The sequence below is a fragment of the Mesoplodon mirus genome (genome assembly GCF_964341445.2).
Source record: "Mesoplodon mirus genome assembly, chromosome: 12".
Classification (NCBI taxonomy): domain Eukaryota; kingdom Metazoa; phylum Chordata; class Mammalia; order Artiodactyla; family Ziphiidae; genus Mesoplodon; species Mesoplodon mirus.
The window spans coordinates 42,015,721-42,039,387 of record NC_138988.1 but is presented as its reverse complement, the minus strand read 5'-3'; the positions used below and the strand labels follow the sequence as shown (position 1 = coordinate 42,039,387).

General features: G+C 39.9%; 1 protein-coding gene across 1 annotated transcript in view; it reads left to right on the top strand.

Annotated features, from left to right (window-relative positions):
• SACM1L (SAC1 like phosphatidylinositide phosphatase) overlaps positions 1-23,667 on the top strand; it is a 56,832-nt gene that overhangs the window by 26,121 nt on the left and 7,044 nt on the right. The window contains exons 6-16 of the mRNA XM_082638132.1: positions 2,454-2,513; positions 3,421-3,454; positions 8,206-8,307; positions 10,398-10,483; positions 11,259-11,345; positions 11,855-11,923; positions 15,262-15,341; positions 18,030-18,128; positions 21,304-21,442; positions 23,285-23,354; positions 23,471-23,543. Coding sequence (XP_082494258.1) covers positions 2,454-2,513; positions 3,421-3,454; positions 8,206-8,307; positions 10,398-10,483; positions 11,259-11,345; positions 11,855-11,923; positions 15,262-15,341; positions 18,030-18,128; positions 21,304-21,442; positions 23,285-23,354; positions 23,471-23,543 — 899 coding nt within the window. The remainder of the gene's footprint in view (positions 1-2,453; positions 2,514-3,420; positions 3,455-8,205; positions 8,308-10,397; positions 10,484-11,258; positions 11,346-11,854; positions 11,924-15,261; positions 15,342-18,029; positions 18,129-21,303; positions 21,443-23,284; positions 23,355-23,470; positions 23,544-23,667) is intronic.

The following is a 23,667-nucleotide window of genomic DNA, read 5'->3' as shown; positions in this document are numbered from 1 at the left end:
AAGTAGAAAAGTAACAACTTGTTAAGAACTTGAAAAATATGCTTTTGTTTAGGGTGGGGTTTTTGGTTATTTTATTGACTTAAGTGTATCTTTAAAACTGAACCTCAGGTGATTTCAACATAAAATTTCTGCTGTTCAGGAACCTAGATAATTGCTGCCTTGATTTTTTGTTAGCAAAAGTAGATATGTTTAGGGGGCAGACAGCATTTAAAAGGTTGCTGTCAAAAAAAAAAAGTTGTCAGTTATCTATTAGGTTGGACCATACGAAATTGCCACTAATTGACCATATTTGACCAATAAAAATGATCATTTTATATAGCTCAACCTAAATCTTTTCTTTTTTTTTGGCTGTATTGGGTCTTTGTTGCTGCGCGCGGGCTTTCTCTAGTTGCGGCGAGCAGGGGCTACTCTTCATTGCAGTGCACAGGCTTCTCATTGCAGTGGCTTCTCTTGTTGCGGAGCACGGGCTCTAGGCACGCAGGCTTCAGTAGTTGTGGTTCGTGGGGTCTAGAGCACAGGCTCAGTAATCGCGGCGCATGGGCTTAGTTGCTCCGCGACATGTGGGATCTTCCTGGGCCAGGGATCAATCCCATGTCCCCTGCATTGGCAGGTGGATTCTTAACCACTGTGCCACCAGGGAAATCCTAAATCGATATTTTAGTTGACTGGCTTTTTAAAGACTTTATAGTCTAATTTTGTAAGATTATATGTAGGCTTCAATGTAAGTTTAGATGTAAGCTAAGCAATGAAGAAATTTGGCTTTTAACTGCAAAGAGACTCTTGCTTTTTTGCTACAGTCTCCATTCGCTATGAAATGTCTCTCAGATGCCTGCCGTGTACCAGGCACTGTACTAGCCACCGGCCACACAGGATGAAAAGACATGCCCCTGCCTCTCGGGAGCCTGCAGTCTACTGGGGAAGTGGAAGTCCAGGCAATCACAAAACAAGGGACAATTGCTGTCACAGAGATAGGTACCCAAGTGTGGTGGGATCCTGAAGGAAGGCGGGACTCACTCTGTCTGGGGGAGTCAGGGACGACTGTACAGAGCAGAGGAAGGTGATTTTTGAGCCGAGACTTAATGATGAATAGGCCTTATTGATCAGGCAGCAGTGGGAGAAGGAGGGTTCCAGTCAGAGGCAGTGGCAATATTAGGCTAAACTGAAGAAGAAGCCATCTCATCTGTTGGGATGGGAGGGAATTTTTTGTCAGCTAATCAGAAGAGTCAGAGTTACCATAACTTCGGGAATCACAAAAGTGATAAGTGAAACATATATACTATAAACATTTTATCTCAACTTAAAACATAAAATTTTACATTGACTGGTCAATTTTTTGATGTAGGATCATAAGCTTTTCTTTGTTTTTGGTTCCTTGATTCCTAATTGTCTTTCCTGTATAAATTATATCCATAATGCTTTCCAGTTTAAGTCTCTTTAAAGATTTTGACACTTACAGAGCAGTCTGTTTGCAGAATACTATATATTTTTACTATGTTTCTCCAGTCTTTTATAGTTGCCATTTTTACTACTAGTTCAACAGAAGTTTTGTTTTTAGCAACTTGCCTTTTATCAAGTTCTGTTGTAAATCATTCAACTTTATAGAAAGAGCAGTTTATTTTTAAGTCATATTTCATTGATTTATAAAATAGTTAAATTATGTTATGAATAATAAGAAAAACTGGCACAAACTGATTGGGAACACACAGTCTGAATCTCAGGAAGTGTACCATTCAACTGGTTATGCCTGAGTGCAAGAGCCACTCCTTGTGACTTTCTGCTGGGGACGGGGGACAGGGGAGTGTCCGTTGCTGTGTTTTATAAAGAGAATGAAGAGAATTGGTTAGTCTGCTGAGTTGTTGAGGGAGTTCCTTCTGTATAGTTTGAAAGTCAGAGTGGCCAGAGATGAGAGCAGAGAGTTAAGTAGGGGTTGCTAGATTCCAGGACTGGTTAGGCCATGTGAAGATTTGGTTCTTTAGATGACAGTGAGCCAGTGAAGAATTTCCAGCAGACACGAGACGTGTCATGTTAGACAACAACTGCTGGCAGCATGTGGAGGAAGGTTGTGAAGGGCCAGGCTAAGGCTTGAGGCTAGGGAGGCTGTTTTAGTAGTTGGGCTGCAGTCAGGTGTTAGCCAGGGGTGGTGAGAATAGATATGTAGAAGAGGAAATGGATCTGGAGGGGGATTTAGGACTCGATGATTGATTAAATATAAGAGAAAGAGCCTGCGAGGACTGCCAGGTTTCTGGATGGGCCAGCAGCACTGGCTTGAGGCAACGAGACAGGGATACCCGGAGGAGGGGCAAGTTGGCAGGGAAGTGGAGTTCTTTTTGCAGCATGTCAAAGAGACCTGCTCCTAGCCACCAGGTGGAGACATTGATTGTTATACTTTTCTTTCTGTAGAAACTCAAATTGGCAGGAGATACTGAATATTAATTTTAAAACTTCTCTCTTAGGCAGACCAGCGGTTTGTATGGAATGGTCATCTTCTAAGAGAACTTTCTGCTCAGCCAGAGGTAATGTACACTAAATAAAACCAGCTTATTTGTTACAATTCAAGTTTTAATTGAATACGTGTTATAAAATGGCTACCTAATCGCCAAGGATTTTGGTAAAGAATTCTAATTTAACTCGTTTATAACTTACGGACTTTGATCCGATCTACCCTCCCACATCATTGTAGGTTGAAGAAGCCTAATTATTTTACTCCAATCTTCTATAGAAGCCTTAAATAAAGAAAAATACCTCAGTATAAATACATTGCTTTCTATAAGTGAGAGAGAGAGAGAATGGGTCTTGGTAGGCGAATAATGTTAGAAATCGGGCCAGAGCTAATTCCCCAGGCAGTGGAGAGCTTTGCATTTGTCTTCCTATGGGAACCTGACTCCCTTCCGTCACCCAGGATAGACATGCATAGGTGTCACCTTCCTCTGTTCTTGGTTTATACAAATGAGATGTAAACAAGGAGGCCACCTAGGAAGCATAATGTATTGAATCTAGGTAAACAGATTTGCCTAATGGCATTATCTCTTGGCATTTGCTTTGCTTTTTTGGGAAAAGTAGTTTAAACTGCAAACCGTTAACATGGAGATATCTTTTCCCTGGAGCAGTGAACTTGTTGCGGGCAAAGACTGAAAAGGAGGGAGATAAACATTCTGCAACTTCATGCAGTTTTATTAGTGTTCCAAAATCTGCAAATGTTCAAGCCCAAATGACTGTAGCACATACTTAAATTTTTTAATTAAAAAGACAATGTTACATTAGAGAAATGTCTTTAAAATTAAAAGTTACCCATAAGCTTACTACTTTGTTTTATTTGTATATTACCTCCCCATCTGTAAATATTTTTTATATAGTGCTTCTTTTTGTTTATTATTTTTGAAGTATATTTATTCCTAAACGTAACATACATCTTCATTTCAGGTCCATCGGTTTGCTCTTCCGGTATTATATGGCTGTATCCTTACATATTACTCTTTAGTTTTCTAGCAGCCTTTATTTAAATATTATTAGAAATTAGATTTAAAGACAATCTCAAATATTACATGAGGAGAGTATTTTAGAATTAGTAGAAATCTCTTTTGATAATAATATCAAACCATTAACATAAAATCTTAGAATACTGGTTGTAAATGACCATTGTTTTTTTAATAGAAAAAACTCTTTAGACTCACTAATGCTCTCTGGGGCTGGTGTTTTAAAAGAAGAAATATGTCCACTGTGTTTTGGCTTTATTAGACTTTGTATCAATAAACAAGAATAGTTTTAGCCTATTGAAAATTTTCCTTAGCAATTAAAAAAGTTAGACTCAGGAACTAGGATAACCAGCAAGTTGGAGAGGAGAATTACAATTAAAAATTATATTTGTCATTTGAAATAGCCACAGAAAAATGAAAATACATGGTGTACAAAGAATGATGCTTGGTCTGAGGTGTAGTACAAATGCAAAATGAGTAATGGTTATCTAATTGTAAGTTCATTTTTAAAGCTTATCTTTATCATAGACATCATAATAAAAATAGGGAAGCAAAGTGAGCTGGCTGTTAAAGGGTAAGCACAATGTGCTGATGAGTGCCTATAGTCAGGACTCTGCCCGGCAGAAACTGAGGGGGTCTTTCTATCACATACCCGCAAAGAAGCTTATTAACTAACACAACAGTCTGTGATTTATTTGTTCATTATGTTAGTATGATTTCCTTAAATTATTATGCTTGTTATACTTAAAAACAGAAAAGTAATGCAGGAAACATTTTCCACAGTTGTGGGGGAATAAAAATCAGAAAATGTCAGGATAAAAGCTCTTGTTTATTCTGGTTTTTGTTTTTGTTTTTCCCTGGAGCTAAGTTCTCCTAAGGATAAAATAATAACAAGGGTACTATTTAGTTAGTGCTTTAAGGGTTTGGGCCAATTGTGTGTATGTGTTTCTTTAATTCCAGAATGAGATTGTGAATGGGCAAATAATAACAAATGAGATTATAGAACACTTTTGCTAGGTGATTTTATTTTATTTTATTTTATTTATTATTATTATTTTTTTTTGCGGTACGCGGGCCTCTCACTGTTGTGGCCTCTCCCGTTGCGGAGCGCAGGCTCCAGATGCGCAGGCTCAGCGGCCATGGCTCACGGGCCTAGCTGCTCCGCGGCATGTGGGATCTTCCCGGACCGGGGCACGAACCCGTGTCCCCTGCATCAGCAGGCGGACGCGCAACCACTGCGCCACCAGGGAAGCCCCTGCTAGGTGATTTTAGAAACAGTTTATTTCGCTTTATTTTTTTATTTTTTATTTATTATTTTTTTTGTGTGTGGTACGCGGGCCTCTCACTGTTGTGGCCGCTCCCGTTGCAGGGCACAGGCTCCGGACGCGTAAGCTCAGCGGCCATGGCTCACGGGCCCAGCCGCTCCGCGGCATGTGGGATCTTCCCAGACCTGGGCACGAACCCGTATCCCCTGCATCGGCAGGCGGACTCTCAACCACTGCGCCACCAGGGAAGCCCTAGCTTTAAATCTGAAGCTTTACATTGGCTTTTGTTTAGTGTAGCTCTTGGACAAGACCTGTCCTCAGATGTTTCCTGTACTTAGAGATCAGCAAGAAAAAAGGGCCCAAGGCGGGAGCGTGACTGGAGCAGAGAATGGACAGGGAGTGGGAGCTGTATTCAGAGAGGCTGCTGGACCCACATTATGCAGGGCCTTAGGGGCTTTGTCTTTTACTTTAACTGTTAAGGGAAACTATTGGGATTTGAGTAGTGGATTGTCATGGTAGGACAGGATCACTTGGACAGTGATGTAGAGAATATGCCAAAGGTGAGCAGGGGAGGATGCAAGGAGTAGCTAGGAGCAGTTGTAGTAATCTGGATGGGATGTAATGTTGCCTGGGACCAGGGTGCTAGCTGATGGTGATGAAAAGTGGTCAGGTTCTAGATATGTTTTGAAAGTGGAGCTAAAAGGATTTTCTGACAAATTGTACATGGGGAATGAAGGAGGGTTGAGTATGAGTCTTAAGATTTTTGGCCAGAGTAAGTGGAAGGAAGCCATGCATTGTGGTGGGGAAGAGCCGAGGTGGAAGGCAGGCCAGAGTATCTGGACTTCTATTTGGACATGTTGAGCTTGAGATTTCTGTAAATATCCAAGTAGAGATTGTCAAGAAGACGTAGATTAATGGAACTGGAGTTTAGGAGAGAAGTCCATGTTGGAGACGTAAATTTTTTTTTTTTTTTTGAGACATAAATTTGAAAGTCCTCAGGGTATAGATGGCATTTAAAGCCATGAAGTGGGATGAGATCATCAAAGGAAGGAATGTATATAGAGAAGAAAAAGGTGTGGAGAAAGAAGACAACTTGAAGGGGGTTCTAGATAGTGAATAAATGCTAGAGCCATGGACTACAGGCCTCAGGACAAAGGGCTTCTGAAGTGGGGGAACCAAAGTAAGTGAACTGAAATGACGAGTCATATAGAGTTACTCTAAGATTTGAAGTTGGAAAAACCAGCAAAGGCAAGTGAGGAAGAGAAGAACCAACCAAGTGAGAGTAGTGTCCCGGAAGCAAATGAAAATAAGGTTTCCAAGCCAGAGGGTCTTGTCAGCTGATATGCTGCTGGTTGTTTAAAAATGACCATTAGATTGAGAGTCCGCCTGCCGATGCAGGGGACATGGGTTCGTGCCCTGGTCCGGGAAGATCCCACATGCCGCAGAGCGGCTGGGCCCATGAGCCATGACTGCTGAGCCTGCGTGTCCGGAGCCTGTGCTCCACAACGGGAGAGGCCACAACAGTGAGAGGCCTGCGTACCGCAAAAAAAAAAAAAAAAAGACCATTAGAGAGGGAGGTTATGTTCCTGTTTCCCCCACTTCTCCCCATATGGGGGCTGTTACCAAATGCTGGGAAGAAAGATTTTGGAGAAGGTGGGAGCACAGTCACATGCTAGAGCAATGTCCTTGAGTGTGTGAGGGGGTGGGGTCTAGTACACAGGTCGAAGGCCTGACACAGACAGCTTATCCACCATCCAGCTCATCCGCCATAGTAGAAAGGAAACAGCTATGGTGGACCTGGAGGCTAGTAGGTAGATAGATGTGGTGGGAGCATGTGGATGGCTTTTATTTTCACAGTGAAATTAGAAGCAGTGCCATTAGCTGTGAGTAGTAGCTGGAGGTTGAGGAGAAAGTGTGAAATGAGCATCCCAAGTGGGAGTGCATGGCGCTGAGAGTCACTAATTGACAAAAGATTAGAAGTAAATACATCGACATTTAAAAAGTTGTGTCGTGCTGGGATTCTGCATGATTTTTCTTTTTCTTTCGTTCCTTACATGCTTTTGGATGGATATTCATCTTGTAATCAGAAGAAAATGATTCATAAAGCATACATATTCCATGCTATACTCAGTTCTCTCAGAGGCAGACTCCATGTCTGATTCATCTTTGTGCCCTGCTCCAAGTAGATAATTTGGGGGAATGAATGAGTAAATACGGCTTTGGAGTCTTCTCTAGTACTGTGGTTTTAAAGGATTGTGAATTGGGAGCTCAGGATGACTCATTACAAAGTCTGATGATACCAGGTGATAGAGAGGGATGAATCATAAGAAATTCATACTGCTAGTATCATTTGGTACCACTATTTTGAAAATTATTTGGCATTTCCTTATGGATTTACCAGGCCTTCCCCTCTACATACCCAATACGTTTATACCAGTAGGTTTTTCAGAAATGTTCACAGCACCACTGTTAGAGCAAACTCAGAGCACCACGAGTTCCATCAGCAGAAGAATTAGGGCTGTTGTGATATGGTCCTTATAGATTGCACACAACACTGAAGAGGACCAAACTACTGCTTCATGCAGGGCAAGGATGACTCTTAGGTACTTACTGGGGGCATAAACAAGGACTTGAAGTTTATTAAGAGTGTTGTGCCATTTTTATAAAACTCAAAAGCAAGCTGTGTGTTTTCAAGTCATGGTTGCATATAATGAAAGTAAGAAGGCAGGGGAATCGTCTCCACAGGGCGTCTGGGCAAGAAGGCAGTTGGATGGGATGAAGAAGGAACAGATATTAGATTCAGGGCTTTGATACTGTTTGCAAGTTGGAGGTAGGTTTATAGATATTTTATTATGCTCTTATGCTTTATAATGGATGAATCAAATTATATTAAGCAAAATGTTATGTAAAGGAAATAACCATAGGGCAAACCCAAACCTATGAGGAAGAGAGAGAGACCTTCTGTTTCTGAATAATCTTTAATTTACAGTTTGATCTGTAAATCTTTATAACTTAGCAACTGTTATTGGTAATTGTAATTATGCATATAATATAAACTTCAGTAGCTTAGTCTTTTTCCACCCTTTTTTCCATTTCTTATTGGAAGGTTAATCTATTTTAAATGTATAAGTCTTTCATTCAAAGATTTTTTTGTGATGTGGTTAATATTCTTTACTTTCAGAAAGTGGTTGAAACTATCTGGGAAAGGAAATCATATTATTTAAATAGAAACACTGTAATGAACCACTTAAACACACTGACTGTCATTATAGGGTTACTGACTTGACAAAGCTTCACAATCAGTACTAAAGGCTTGTGAATATTCATGAGGAACCAAAAAATTTGCATATTCTCCTTTTTATTTTCTATAGGCAGAGCATTCTTACTAGGGTAGATAGATTCAAATTTCATCTGAAAATAATACATATGATTTTGCAATATGTTATATTTTTCTTAATGTAGTTAAGTTATTACTATGCACTCATGTTCTATTAATGGAAAATACTTTGATTGGATTCTCATCTCGAGGAGGAGTTGTTTCAGAGCTGGTGTCCGCTATTATGTAAGAGGTGAGATTAATTTTGTCAGCACGATTTGGTACTGGGTTATATCTATCTATAATTAATGTTTGGCTCATGGTAACATGAATGTAACCTTTTGTATTTTATTTGTTTCATTATCATTTGATAGCCTCGCTAAATATTTATCTCCTGCTTCATTATGATAATTAGGTAGGTCTTCTGTGCTTTACTCCAGCTACTGTAGTTACATTGCAGATGTTAATGAGACACTGTAGGCTGCTTCTTTCTGCTTTAAGAGGAATTGATCATGTTATTTGCTGGATGTCTGAAAGCATAGCTGAACTCACTATAGTTTTCAATAACCTAAACTCATATCAGAAAGTATTTTCTTTTATTGCTCTTGGTTTCTTTGCATGTATAAAGCTAGACATTTGACCTTATGCCTTCAACTTCGAAGATTTACATTTGAGCATTTATTCTTTAGGCTTTGTGCTAGCAACACGCTAATTTGCTTAAACCAAGCTTTTAAAATCTGTATTAGAAGTTACTGTCATTATGAAAATGAGTTTCCTGAACTCTATTTTTTTTTAAGCCAGAGTATATCAGAATAAAATCCTATGGACCCTTAGGTAAATCATAGAAGTTTTGGGCCAGGAAGTTGTAAAAGTCATTTGGTTAATCTCCTTTAGTATAGGTGATATAGCAGAGGAAGAAAGACATTTAGTGAGTGACCTGGCCAAGATCACACAACCAGGATTAGAGTTAGCAATGCCCTTGTATCTGGATTTTCTTGGATGGAGTCATATTTTTTAATTAAAAGTTTTGAAATGGTAATGCAGTCACATAGATCAGGTATCAAAAGTCTAAAAAGATATGCAGTTAAAAAATATTTCTCATTTCTGACTTCATCTGCTGCATCTTACCTCCCGACCAGCTGATCTGTTGTTAGTTTCTTACTTATCCTTCAGATAATTTTTATGCTATTCCAAGTATGTTCTCCTTCTTTTGCGGACAGTGGTTGTATACTGTGTACATTTTCTTGCACCTTGGGTTTTTTTTAACTTAATATATATTGGAAATCGCTTCATAAAGATGTCTCGTACGCTCATTCGCTCTCACACACACACACACACACAATCTCACTCTTACTCTCAATCTCACTTTTTAAAATAACTACATATTATTCCTTAATGGGAATTCTGGACAGAACCAAGTATAGCCCATGCTTCTGACAAGTAATTTTAGAACGTACTGAGAAGGCATTTTATTGCTGATTTGACTATAATTTTTTTCCCTTCTGTTAATATGTTAACAGAAACACTGATGTTATATGTTACACCTCAAAATGTTATACGTTTTAGAAGTATGTCAGATAGAAAGAATGTTAAGAAATATTTGAGATGATTAAAAATCTGTTGATTCTTTTTTTTTCTTTCCTAATAATTTGAGTCAGGGACTCGCTTGAAAGTTGCCTTTGCTTAGCAAGCTTTTCTTAGTAAAGATAATGTAAACAAGATAGTAAGGTAATGCTTCAAACATTTGAAAGAACTAACCAAATCAAGGCTAAATATTTAAGAGCAGTGCTTTTCAAATTAGTTTTTTTGGGTATATTCATGGAGTTGTAGAAATTGTAGGATCATATACAGTTTTTGTGCTTTCATTTTGATAATTAAAATTATAAGCATCTGCTGGACCATTTGCATCATTATAACAAAATACTGTTAACATAATGGCCCACATTTGCACTTAATATTGTGTTTAATGGTTTTAACTTCCAAAATTGGGATCTATGGGTATACTGTCAGAGGTTTTTGAGAACTTGTTTTTTCTTTAAAATATGTCCAAAATTTGAGAAACACTGTTTTAGAGGAATTGTGTATATATAAACAATTGGTATATTAAATAGCAGCCAACATTATTTGTTTGTTAATAGGTCCTTAATACTTCCTTTAAGCCTGTTTAAATGAGTGAGCTTTGTTATCTTTCTGATGGTGGACTATGCATTTGTTTGAAATTTAGTTTTATAAGTACTTTTCCACTAATTTGAACTGACTTAATTCTCTTCAAGTTAGAGTGAATTAGTGAGTTCCTGATGTTTTTCTTATGTAATAAATATAGTTAATTTTTTTCCAATTCAGGAATTGATTCTGAAGGCCACGCAGCTAACTTTGTAGAAACAGAACAAATTGTGCACTACAATGGGAACAGAGCTTCATTTGTACAGGCAAGTTAACGTGTCTGTTAGGCAGCCAGCCAGTTGGTCTCTTCTACTTGGATTGTAATTTCCTGACATATTGTTGAAATTTCTCTCCTTTTTAAAGTAATATCATTGTCTGCAATATGGAAAGAGTTCACCCCAAACAAGGATATTCCATTAACCTGGCACTCAGCTGCTGACATTTTCTGCCCTTGAATTAAATCCCTAAAGGAGAGGGTAGGGTAGGAGGTGCAAGAGTTATGGAAATGGAGCCACTGGTCTGCTTAACCCTTAGACTTCTTCAGGGCAGTGATGACAGGACAAGCAGTTGGCTTATGCCTGACTTCACCTGCCTTGCATTCACTGTGACATAATATCTGGGTTGTGGATCACTTACTGCTCCAGAGTATTAATGGCTAAAAATATTTTTAAGTTCATAAACATATTCTTTTGAGAATGAATAAAGCAATTGCTAGTTTTATTATAATGCCAAATTACTTACCAGACGTAACTTGGTAATTTTTACTTGTAGATAAAAATTGATTTATTTTAGAATTTAGGGGAAACACAACTGTCTACTACACAAGTGCATGTATATAAAATCAGAAAAAGTCCTTTCCAAATGCATGCCCCAAAATATGAATTTTAGCAGCTGGTATGCATGGATTTCTTTCATAGTTAGTAGGTTGCATTTTTATTTTTTCTTTTGCGGTCATTGATATTGTATATACCCCTGACAATAAGCTGAGAAAAACAAGTTTGTGTGTATGTTTCTTTTTACATATCTTTTCTTTTCTTTTAGACTCGAGGATCAATACCACTTTACTGGTCTCAAAGACCAAATCTCAAGTACAAACCACTGCCACTGATCAACAAAGTAGCAAATCATGTGTGTATCTTCCATGCTTTTTTCATTGGCTATAAATAGAAGCTTAGTGGCATTATAGTTTGCGTATAGAGCATGTATTTATTTCTCATAAGTTAGACTTCAACATCTTTGAGGCCTTTCTCCTTGCTTCTGGCACTTAGTGAGCTTATAAACCAAAGGGCTGTGTAAATGGCATGTTAGAAATGTGGAAAAACAAACTGAATGACATGGTAAATTTAGATTTTAGAGATCTCAGTAAGATTTGCAGTCTTACACTGTTTAGAATATTCAGTGTATTCTATTTGACATGCTCAGAAATAAAATAGTAATATTGTAGCTCACAGTAGAATGGCTTATAATTACTACTCACTACATGGTATTTAGAATATCTAGAAGACATAGAGTCCATCTTAATGTCATTCTCTTGAATATAGAGATAGGACATTTAAAGAGATACTTTTTAACATCTTATAAATATTCTTATAATGTAATCTGGTAAAGTATATAACTCTTGTTTTTCCCCTCTTTAGATGGATGGTTTCCAAAGGCATTTTGATTCACAAATAATTATTTATGGAAAACAAGTCATAATCAATCTGGTATGTTTCTTACATTTTGGGGGGAATAAAACCTTAGCATCCTTTTTTTTTTTTAACAAAATTTATCATTTTAACTTTTTTTTTTTTTTTTTTTTTTGCGTTATGCGGGGCTCTCACTGTTGTGGCCTCTCCCGTTGTGGAGCACAGGCTCCGGACGCGCAGGCTCAGCGGCCATGGCTCACTGGCCCAGCTGTTCCGCGGCATGTGGGATCTTCCCGGACCGGGGCACGAACCCGTGTCCCCTGCATCAGCAGGCGGACTCTCAACCACTGCGCCACCAGGGAAGCCCCATTTTAACATTTTTAAGTGTGCAACTCAGTGGCATTAAATATTTTACAGTGTTGTGCAACCGTCACCACTGACCATTTCCAGAACTTTTCATCATACCAGACAGAAACTCAGTATCCATTAAACAGTAACTTCCTATTATCCCTCTTACCTCAGCCCCTGGTAACTCTGTTCTACTTTCTGTCTCTATAAATTTGTCTATTCTAGGTATCCCATATAAATTGTATTGTGTAATATTTGTTCCTTTGCATCTTATTTCCCTTAGCAGAATGTTTTTGTTTATGTGGCTCCAAGTTACTTTGTAGTGTCCTTTCATTTTAACTTGAAGGACTCTCTGTATTATTTCTGGTAGGGCAGGTCTAGGGATAATGAACTCCCTCAACTTTTGTTTATCCAAGAATGTCTTAATTTCTGTCTCATTTTTGAGGGACAGTTTTGCCAGATATAGAATTATTGGTTGACAGTTCTTTTCTTTCAGTACTTTAAATATATTATCCCATTGCCTTCTAGCCTCCAAGGTTTCTGAAGAGAAATTGGCATATAATTCTATTCAGAATCCCTTGTATGTGATGAGTCCTTTCTCTCTTGCTGCTTTCAAGATCCTCTCTTTGTCATTAAGTAGTTTGATTATAATGTGTTTGGTGTGTTTCCTTGGGTTTGTCATATCTGGGGATTGGGCACTTCTTGGATTTGACGATCTATATCGTTCATCAAATTTGGGAAGGTTTTTTGCCATTTTCTCTTTAAATAACCTCTCTGCCCCTTTCTCTCTCTCTTCTCTTTCTGGGACTCCCATAATGAATATGTTGTCTGCTTGATGGTATCCCAGAAGTCCCCCAGGCTCCGTTCAATTTTCCGATTCTTTTTTCTTTCTGCTGCTTCAACTTGATTATTTCTTTTGTCCTATACAAGTTTGCTGATTCTTCTTTCTTCCTGCTCAAATGTGCTATTGAACTCTAGTGAATTTTTAATTTCCATGTTGTACTTCTCAGCTCCAGACTTACTGTGTGGTTCCTTTGAATACTTTGTTTCTTTGTTGATATTCTCATTTTTTTCATATATGGTTTTCCTGATTTCCTTTAGTTCTTCGTCCATGCTTTCTTTTAGCTCTGAGCGTATTTAAGACAGTTATTGTGAAAGCTTTTTGCTATTTATTTATTTATTTATTTATAAAAATTTAAAATATTTATTTATTTATTTTTTGGCTGCATTGGGACTTCGTTGCTGGGCGCCGGCTTTCTTTAGTTGCGGCGAGTGGGAGCTGCTATTCGTTGTGGTGCATGGGCTTCTCATTGTAGTGGCTTTTCTTGTTGTGGAGCATGGGCTCTAGGCACACGGGCTCAGTAGTTGTGACTCGAGGGCTCTAGAGCACAGGCTCAGTAGTTGTGGCACACGGGCTTAGTTGCTCCGAGGCATGTGGGATCTTCCTGGACCAGGGCTTGAACCCGTGTCCCCTGCATTGGCAGGTGGATTCTTAACCACTGCGTCACCAGGGAAGTCCTATTTATTTATTTTTAATTTGGCCACGCCACACGGCTTTCAGGATCTTAGTTCCCCAACGAGGGATGGAACCCAGGCTGTGCCAAGTCCTACCCACTGGACCACCAGGGAATTCCCTGAAAGCTTTTTATAAATAAGGCTTCTGCAGGGATGGTTTCTATCAGTTTATCCTTTTCCATTGAATAAGCCTTGTTTTCCTGTGTTTTTTTGTATGCCTTATGATTTTGTTGTTGTTCTTGAAAACTGGGCATTGGATGTTTATAATGTAGTAACTCTAGAAGTCAGATTCTTCTTTCCCACGGGTTTGCTGTTGTTTTGTTTTGTTTTTGTTTTGATTATTGAATGCTGTAGTAATCTATTTGTTTTGAGACTTTTCCAAACTATTTTTGCAAAGACTATTCCTTGTTGTGTATGCTCACTGAAGTCTCTGTTCTTTTAGCTTGTGTTCAGCTAATGTTTTGACAGAAATTTCCTTGAATACAAGGAACTGAAAGAGACAAGGAAAAAACAAAAAAGAGAGAACAACCCCATCTCCTAATCTCTGCAGACTGCTTCTGTGTTGGAGCAGTCCTTCACTTATTTAGTTAGGCTTGCTCTGAATGTAGGAATTAACCTGAGGTGAAGGCTTAAGGTCTTTTCAGGACTTTTCTGAGCATGCATCTTGCTTGGGTATGCATACGGCTGTCTAAAACCCTCCATATACGTGGCTGCTTTTGAGTATCCTAGTTTCTCAAAGAATGTCACCCCAGCTGCTTCTGCAGGCTTTAGATGGTCTATTTTATGTCTCCACCTGAAATATCTTGCCCTAGGCATCTTGGTTTATAGTCCTCTTGTAGCTTATATGAGCAGTGTGCAGATAAGGTCTGGTCTGCTCCTCCCATTTGTGGAGGGGGGCTGAGAACTGTGTTGCCGCTGCTTAAGCTAAGATCATCATTGCACTGGGGAAAGGATGAGATAAGGGCAAGAAAAATGCTACAGAATTGTCTTAGAATTTTGAGGATGGCTTTATCTTGATTGGACATTTGTCTGGTTGCTATAAACCTTTGACTGTTTTCTAGAGCTCCTACAAAGTTGGTTTAGACAGCTTCTCTTTTTTCTGATGTTTTTGTGAGGGTATAAGAGCTTAAAGCTTCCTAGTCTGCCATTTTGCTGATGTCACTCTGTCCTTTTAATTAAACTTAAAGCTATGGTGGGACTTCCCTGGTGGCACAGTGGTCAAGAATCTGCCTGCCAATGCAGGGGACACGGGTTTGAGCCCTGGTCTGGGAAGATCCCATATGCCGCAGAGCAACTAAGCCCATGTGCCACAACTACTGAGCCCACATGCCACACCTACTGAAGCCCGGGTGCCTAGAGCCTGTGCTCCACAACAAGAGAAGCCACCACAACGAGAAGCCCGCGCACCATAATGAAGAGTAGCCCCTGCTCGCTGCAGCTAAAGAAAGCCCGTGCGCAGCAATGAAGACCCAATGCAGCCATAAATAAATAAATAAACAAACAAACAAATATTTTTTTAAAAAGCAGGCTGTGGTGTTTTTAATTTTTTACAGGTTAATCAGAAGGGCTCAGAGAAGCCACTTGAACAGGCATTTGCAACAATGGTGTCTTCCTTGGCAAATGGAATGATCAGGTACCTCACTAGAAATCTGTTGTAGGTATTTTCAGAGTAGATGTGCAAATGCATATATACCTAAGTACATAGATCTCTCTAGACGTATTTCAGTTTGTTGTTTTCAAAGCATGATTTTGTTAGCTTGAAATTTTCTCTGGCATAATTCATGTTGCAGAATAACTTCTTAACAGATTAATTTTAATTTTAATTTTGTAAAAGTTTAGCCCTTGATTAAAATCCTCTCCTTGAGGCTTTGTGTCGCTCTGCCCATTGGGTCTTGAATTTCAGTTACTCATGATTGTTTGGTGTGGTCTGCCTGGTCCTGACCACCACACAAGCTGGAGCAATTTACTGTTGCATGGCGGCCTTGTCTGGAGCAGCAGCTTGCCCCTCCTGTAAGGCAGCAGGCAACAGTTACAAATTCTGTGTAGCCTTGTCAAAAGAGGGGGGAATCCTAAAACATAAACAGTTGCCCTGTGGAAATGTGCAGGGTAATGAGTCAGCCCATTTGGAGCTTCTGCATCAGGAAACCGGGGTAGGAGGTGGGGGTATACTGTGGTAGGAAGTGGTCACAGGCATTGGGGGAAGACTTTAAAAGAAATGGTACTCGGTTGTTTGGGGAGAATTTTTTTAACCTATGGAAATTTTTAAACATACACAAAAATAGAATGATATATAATGAACCTTTGGGGAAGAATTTAAGCCTATTGTCCAACTCAAAAACTCTAGCAAATTTATCAGACCCTTACTCCATGCCCATTTCTGCCTTCTCATAGTGGAACCTGCCCAAACACACTTGGATGAGTCAGAGAAGTGATTTCTATCCAGGATGTGCCTTAAAATCCTCAGAGGAATTACTCAGAATATACCTAAGACCTGAAAAATCAGCATCACTGGGTTTAGAGTCCAACATGTCTATTCTGGAAAATGTTTATCTGCTGCCTCCTTTGTACACCCCTGGTTAAGCCCCTGTCTGTGCCTCAGAGGGTTTCTGTAGGTATACTCACCTCCAGAGTTGCCTCTAGTGTTTGTAGCAGCAGCTAACTTTGAGAACTTGAGGCATAAGTCAGAGTCTAAAGTTATGCCCTTGGTGTTCCAGGGCACTTGGAGGGTACATACTGCTAAGGAATAAACACCCTAAAGCTATTGTTACCAAAATATAATGACATAAGACATTCTTAAAAGATACAAATGTAATTTTAACAAATGTAATTTTAGAACGATACAAGCTTAAGAATCCAAGTGCATTTATGTGCTAGTGAGCCACTTAAATTCTTCAGGCAAGTCTAGAGCTATGGTCAGAACACTCCAAAAATAACTCTCACACCACCACTTCTAATGGAGCTGCCTTTGAAAATGCTTCCCCTCACTCCCAGTCTTCCCAAAGTCTGGCCTCACAGTTGGCTAACTTCTGTTTTTATGCTAATTTCTAAGTACCCCATTCTCCCCTGAGATAAACATTGAGGTGATAGAAGACCCTCTCTTGACCTGCTGGAAGCCCACCCTACATTGATTTCCCTTCAGCCACTGGAGCCAAGGCTGCATGAGAGCAGACACATAATCTGAATTTTACTCTGTAGATGAGAGTGGAATGTTCTTCTAGTCCTCCTCCTTTATGACTTGACTTGATCCCTGAATAGGAAGTTGGGTAGAAGTGGAATGTGTGAGAATCTTCATGTACCCTGGTGCCCAGGTTCTCTTCATTCTTTCTTCCTCTCTTGACTTTCGGGAGTTGGTTAATGATTTTTCCCGCTCTCAAGGGGCAACATTTTCCAGCTCATAGTAGGGCACCTTCACTGTTAGATGTGTTCTAACTTTGAGATTTATACCTCTTAAGTATTAGATAACTGAAAACAGCCCATTACAGATTGATGGACAAGAAAATTCTCTCTACCACATGTATGTGTGATGTATGGATAGTGATAATGAATATTTTGGTAGGATGAACAGTAACTAACCAGAATGGGGACCATCCTGCTTCTGTTCTTCTCACAGCCCCTAATACACAACAGACAGTCCAGTCCTCCTTGGACTGAATCGCATTTGACCATTTTGAACATCTTAATCTGAAAATCCAAAAGAGACCCTATTCTTTGCACATGGGGGTAGAGAATAAATATACAGTAGATATTCAGTTGGACAAGGCTACTTTATTTTTTTTTTTTTTGGCGGTATGCGGGCCTCTCACTGCTGTGGCCTCTTCCGTTGTGGAGCACAGGCTCCAGACGCGCAGGCTCAGCGGCCATAGCTCACGGGCCCAGCCGCTCTGCGGCATGTGGGATTTTCCCGGACCAGGGCACGAACCCGCGTCCCCTGCATCGGCAGGCGGACTCTCAACCACTGCGCCACCAGGGAAGCCCAAGGCTACTTTATATTAACATACCTGATTGCTGTACTTGAGCTCACTTCTTAGCATTTCGCTGGGCTTCTTTACTCCTGTCTGAGGGCCTCTAGAAAAACATGTGAAGATAGAAGAGAGTGTGTGTGTATTTTTTTCCTTCAGTAGATATGAGCATGAGAAGGTGGGTGTGTCTGTGCATGCCTGCATGCATGTGTATATGTATAGTGGTAAACTCAGAGTGAAGGAGGCTCTACTGTTCCCAGGTGATATGTATGTAGAGAGGAGGATCAGCTTATGAAGGTATTATTAACAGAAAGAAAATGAATAATCTTTAGTCACTTTCTGAATATCTTTTCTTTTGGTAGATATATTGCCTTTGACTTCCATAAGGAATGTAAAAATATGAGATGGGATCGACTAAGTATTTTATTGGATCAAGTAGCAGAAATGCAAGATGAATTAAGGTAAGCTATGTTATTTCCTACAGAGGTTGAGGGATGAGGTAGGTGCATATGTTAATCATGTATATTATGCATTATCTAACAGACTTACAGATATAGTTCACTAGGTTGATAGCACTTGTCTGTACTCTCATTTGTAGTTTTTTTTTCCCCTGAAAGATGAGACTTGGTGGTTTTAAATACTTAAAAATTCTTAAAAATTACCCAAGTCCAGGTATTTTCATATTTTTATGTATTATCTTCTACGCATTTACAGATTTTTATATAATTGAAGTTAGTTTGCTACTGTTTTATGTTCAGTTGTTTTCACTAAACATTTTATCACATTTTGTCATTAGCCTACCAGGTCTTTGTAATGATAGCATTTAATGGCTTTTCTGTGTTCCATTTTGTCATAGTACAGTTTCAGTTAAATGCTTTTCTTTGCATCAGGCATCTGGTTTGTTTCCTTTTCTCTTCCTACCATGAAAGATTGTGCTGCAGTGAATCACTCTGGGTATAAATATATTTTTACTTGTGTTAAACGGTTTCCTGAAATAAATTCTTGAGGGTAGGATAATGGATCAAAGGGTCTGAATATCTTCATGGTACTTCTCATATGTGTTTACAGTGTTACTTACTGTGTGGGTTCATATATTCGCTGTACTCTATGCACATGTCAGTCTTTACCTATTTTAAAGCCAGAAGTAGGAATCTGGAAACCAGTCTCATTTTGTTCTGCCTGTGTAGTTCTAATGCACTGTGTAATTTCAGTTACACAGTAACATAGTAAAACTTCTGTAGACATTTGCTCAGCTTTTTTTTTTTTTTTTTTTGCGGTTCGCGGGCCCCTCACTGTTGTGGCCTCTCCCGTTGCGGAGCACAGGCTCCGGACGCACAGGCTCAGTGGCCATGGCTCACGGGCCCAGCTGCTCCACGGCATGTGGGATCTTCCTGGACCGGGGCACGAACCCACATACCCTGCATCGGCAGGCGGACTCAACCACTGCGCCACCAGGGAAGCCCCTGCTCAGCTTTTAAAAAAATATTTTTATACATATTAAGTCATCAGCTATAGTTAGTTAAATCTGCTTTTTTTTTTTTTTTTTCTTCTGTGAGGTTTTGTTTTGAGCATAGCTTGTCCAACCTTTGACCAACCTTGTCAGAGGGGTTACTTCTTGGGTTCATCTGTTAATTGTTGCCCCACAGAGTATAAGAAAGAAGGGAGGATTGACACCAGAATATTTGTCCCTTGCTCTCACTGTGTTCCACAGGGACAGTAGACGTTTCACCTGTGACTTTCAGATGACCTCTCTGCACATTTGTTTCCAGGGATTTTGGGGGAAGTGGAAAGAATCTGGGCTTTGGGGTCCTACACAATAAGTTTGAAATCTCAGTTTGCCTCCTATTAGCCATGTGACCAAGGAGCAAGTTAGTTATCTTCAAATCTTGATTTCTCCATCTGTAAGTGGAGATAATAATACTTATCTCTTAGACTTGTATAGTTTAAGAAATAATATTTATAAAACATGTAGTATTTAGTTTATAAGTACTAATGGGGTGCCAACACTCACATGTACTCTATATATACATACTCTAATCGAACTTCACCAGTTTGGCATGAACCTCATGTAGAGTTTTAGTCTAAACACATTCTTTAAAGCCTTTTTTTTTTTTCTGTCACGCCTCACGGCATGTGGGAACTTAGTTCCCTGACCAGGGATCGAACCCATGCCCCCTGTATTGGAAGCAAGGAGTCTTAACCACTGGACTGCCAGGGAAGTCCCTTAAGCCCTTAATTGTAAGGTCATGATTTTTAGCCCTTGGTGACTCTATTGTGTTTCTCCCTCATTTTTTGATTTTGGGGAGTAATTGCAATAAAATTAATATCATCTAGTATTCATCGTATCCTCTGTCCCACACAGTCTGGCTAAGCACTTCATATGCGTCTTACATGATCTCATTTGAACCCAAGAGCGGCCTAATGGTGGTGCTGTCATCCCCATTTCGTGGGTGAAAAAAATTTAGGCTCCGAGAGATTAGGTTAATTACGTGAAGTTACACAGCTAGTAACGTGCCTAAGGAGCTAAGGGTAGCAAACCAGTTGTTTGCTGCCAAAGTCCATGCTCTTTACTGCCACGCTGAGTCAACATCGTCACATTTTTGAGTTCATAGAATAATCTGAACAGATTGTTAAAAATGACAGAAACACAGGAACTGGTAACCATGGTTGGCTCCAGTGCAGACATCTGGGTGGTTCAGGGGAGAAAGGAAAACGGATTTTTCAAATAATACCCTATTATACCTTATAAATTTAGTACTATTTGCATATATTACCCTTCTTTGTAAAATTAATTCATTTATTTATTTATTTTATTTTTGGCTGCGTTGAGTCTTCATGGCTATACATGGGCTTTTCCAGTTGCAGCGAGCGGGGGCTACTCTTCGTTGCAGTGCATGGTCTCATCACGGTGGCTTGTCTCGTTGTGGAGCGTGAGCTCTAGGCACGCGGGCTTCAGTAGTTGTGGCTCACGGGCTCTAGAGCGCAGGCTCAGTAGTTGTGGCGCCTGGGCTTAGTTGCTCCGCGGCATATGGGATCTTCCCGGACCAAGGCCCGAACCTGTGTCCCCTGCATTGGCATTCTTAACCACTGCACCACCAGGGAAGCCCTATTACCCATTTTAAGAAGGGATTTTTTAATGTTTTTAATGCACAATATCCAGCCCTTGCTTCAGAGAGTCTTACTCAGTTTATTTCAAGGCCAAGCATCTTCATTTTTAACAAACATCTCGGAATTCTGATACAGCACAGGGGACTGTGCTTCAAGAAATCCCAACGTAGGGGGCATAGGTGCAATAATTATGTCAAAGGAAGACCTCTTCTGGCCTTAGGGAAACACGGTGATGTCCACAGCCATCTTTACAATACTCCCGACTGCCCCTTTTCACATCTCTTGGGCGAAGTGACCCTGATGCTACAGTTGTTTTGAGATAGGGGCTGTCTTGCCTCTTCTGTTCAAACTTCCTTTTGGTCTTCGGTAATCAAATATACCTGAACTGTACATTTCCCATCTGACCTTTTAATTTAGGTTTAATTCAGTTTTAATAATGTCTCTGACATGGACCTGTGTTACAAGAGGTCTGTCCTTAGTAGGCTTGGCTGACTTTGGTATGAGAGTGTTTATACAAATATGTTTTAGTTATTTTCTAGTGGACTCTGATGGCAAGGTGGTGACTAACCAGGAAGGCGTGTTCCGCAGCAATTGCATGGATTGTCTGGACAGAACTAATGTGATCCAGAGTCTGTTAGCTCGTCGTTCGCTTCAGGCCCAGCTTCAGGTACAAATGCTTTTTTTCTTTTATCAGATAAACAATATAGCAAAAAAGAAACTTCATCTTTAAAAACCAATAACAAGAAACATTCACATGCCCCCGTCCTAACCCAATTCTTTTTGGTTTTGTGTCTTGCCATCCATGGATGTACACTTTGTCCATAACCATGGTCAGTGTATGTACACAGTTTTAAATTTTGCCTTTTTGCTCTAGCATTATATGTGATCATAGTTTTTAAGAGGTGCATTGTTGTGCTATAATTTACTAAGCCATTTAGGTTGCTACATTTTTAGCTTATAAATAAGACTATAGAGAATATACCTATGTATATTATTATTAGCTTGAATCATTTCCTTTGGGTTAACTCCTGCTGGGTTAAAGAGAATATATACTTTCCAAGAGGGTTATACCAGTTACACAAGACTAGCCAGCAGTGAAAAGTGAATCTTGCCAGCATTAAATATTTTTATTTAGAAAGGTTTTATTTCTTCTTTAATAGTACAGAGTAGTACCTCAAAAGTTGTTTTCGTTTGCACCTCTTTTATTGTTTGGCAAGGGATATTAACTCCCAGGTATAAAGTTTCTGACACAGCTTTGCTTTACCAGTAAGACTGTGTTGTTGAGAAAGCATAGGTATAAATATTTTCTTCTCTTTATGTTTGGAATTAAAAACATGTGTATCTCAGATTTCCAGATCACATTGGCATTTGTTGTAGGGAGCAAACAAAATGCATCCCAAGTGGTTTCCTGCCTAAATAATTTGTAAACATTCAACTTTGTTTATGACAATTTTATGGGACTCAGGGAAGAATTATGGAGGGAAAATACCTCCCCAAATCCTCAAGTAGGACATACCAAAGGAGTGGTTGCCCTCTTTGAGCATTCTCTAACTTGTATGGTACTATGTCCTTGTCAGTCTGTTGGATTTATTGTACTTCAGAATATATTTTTCAATAGAAACAATATTAGGAATGGTTGTTTCCAAGGCTGATTAACAGAACTCTATTTAACTAGGTTCTGTAATCTGTATTTAACTAATTTACATGCTAAAAATAGTATTATAAAACCTAACCAACCTTCAGAGAGTCTTTGGGCAGGAACCTCTAGCCTCAGTGCCAGCTAATGTGGGGACTCCAGTTGTGCCTTTCCCCTTCCAGTGAGGGCAGGTCATTGAGCGTGGGCAGGCCCCATTCTGAGGGGGAGAGAGCGAGATGTCATTTGAAGTGAGCAGTGAAGATGGTGGTTCTAAGAGGGTTGCGGGTCTGAGACAAAGACCAAGGCAGGAGTTCCTAATCTGTGGTCAGTGAACTCCAGTGGGGAGTCCATAGAGAGCTTCAGGATGCCCAGGAGTCCTCTGAGATTATATGCAAAGGGCTATTTGTGGGGAGGTAGGTAGGTAGTATTCATCCCAGTTCTCAAAGGGTCCCAGGGTTAGGGGATAAGTTTGGAGGTCAGAAGTCTGGAGATGGTGAATTGTGAGGAGGTAGAGGGGTAAAGGCAGTGGAAGGTTGGGGGTGGCAGGAAAGGAGGTAGGAATGGCTGGAATCCTGCAGCAGCCTTCCCTCTCCCCCGTCCTTTCCCTTCTGCCCCTGTCTCTGAGTTTACAGTCTTGCCACTGTTCCTGCGGTGCTGGGGCTCAAGGGAGAGTGGGGGCTGTGGGCAGAAGGAAGCCCAAAGAGAGGCTTTGCAGCCTGGCCTGAGCGGGAGAGTGCTGTGGTCCCCACGTACAGGGAAAGCATCTCCCACCTGCAGCCAGGTGACAGATGATCTGGGGACTATGCTTTTTCTTCCTAAGTCATATGTGCTGAAATCTGTTACATATAAACATAGGTATGATTCTTATTCCAGAGACTAGGAGTTTTGCATGTGGGACAAAAGCTTGAAGAACAAGATGAATTTGAGAAGATTTACAAAAACGGTAGGTAATTTCTTTAACAGAGGCAAGGTTACTCAAAGTTTGAAATAAATATTTTGGATTTAGAGCATTGGTTGTCATTTTAATCATTATCAGCTGATTTTTACTTTTTCTCACAGCCTGGGCTGACAATGCAAATGCTTGTGCCAAACAGTATGCAGGAACTGGTGCCTTGAAGACTGACTTTACCAGGCAAGCCATGCTTTAAAATCACATTCCAGACCAGTGGTTCACAGTTCTGGTGCATAGTAGATCACTCAGGCAACTTTTAGACAGTAGCAACAGCAAACCACCAGTGCCTGGGCCTCATTTCAGA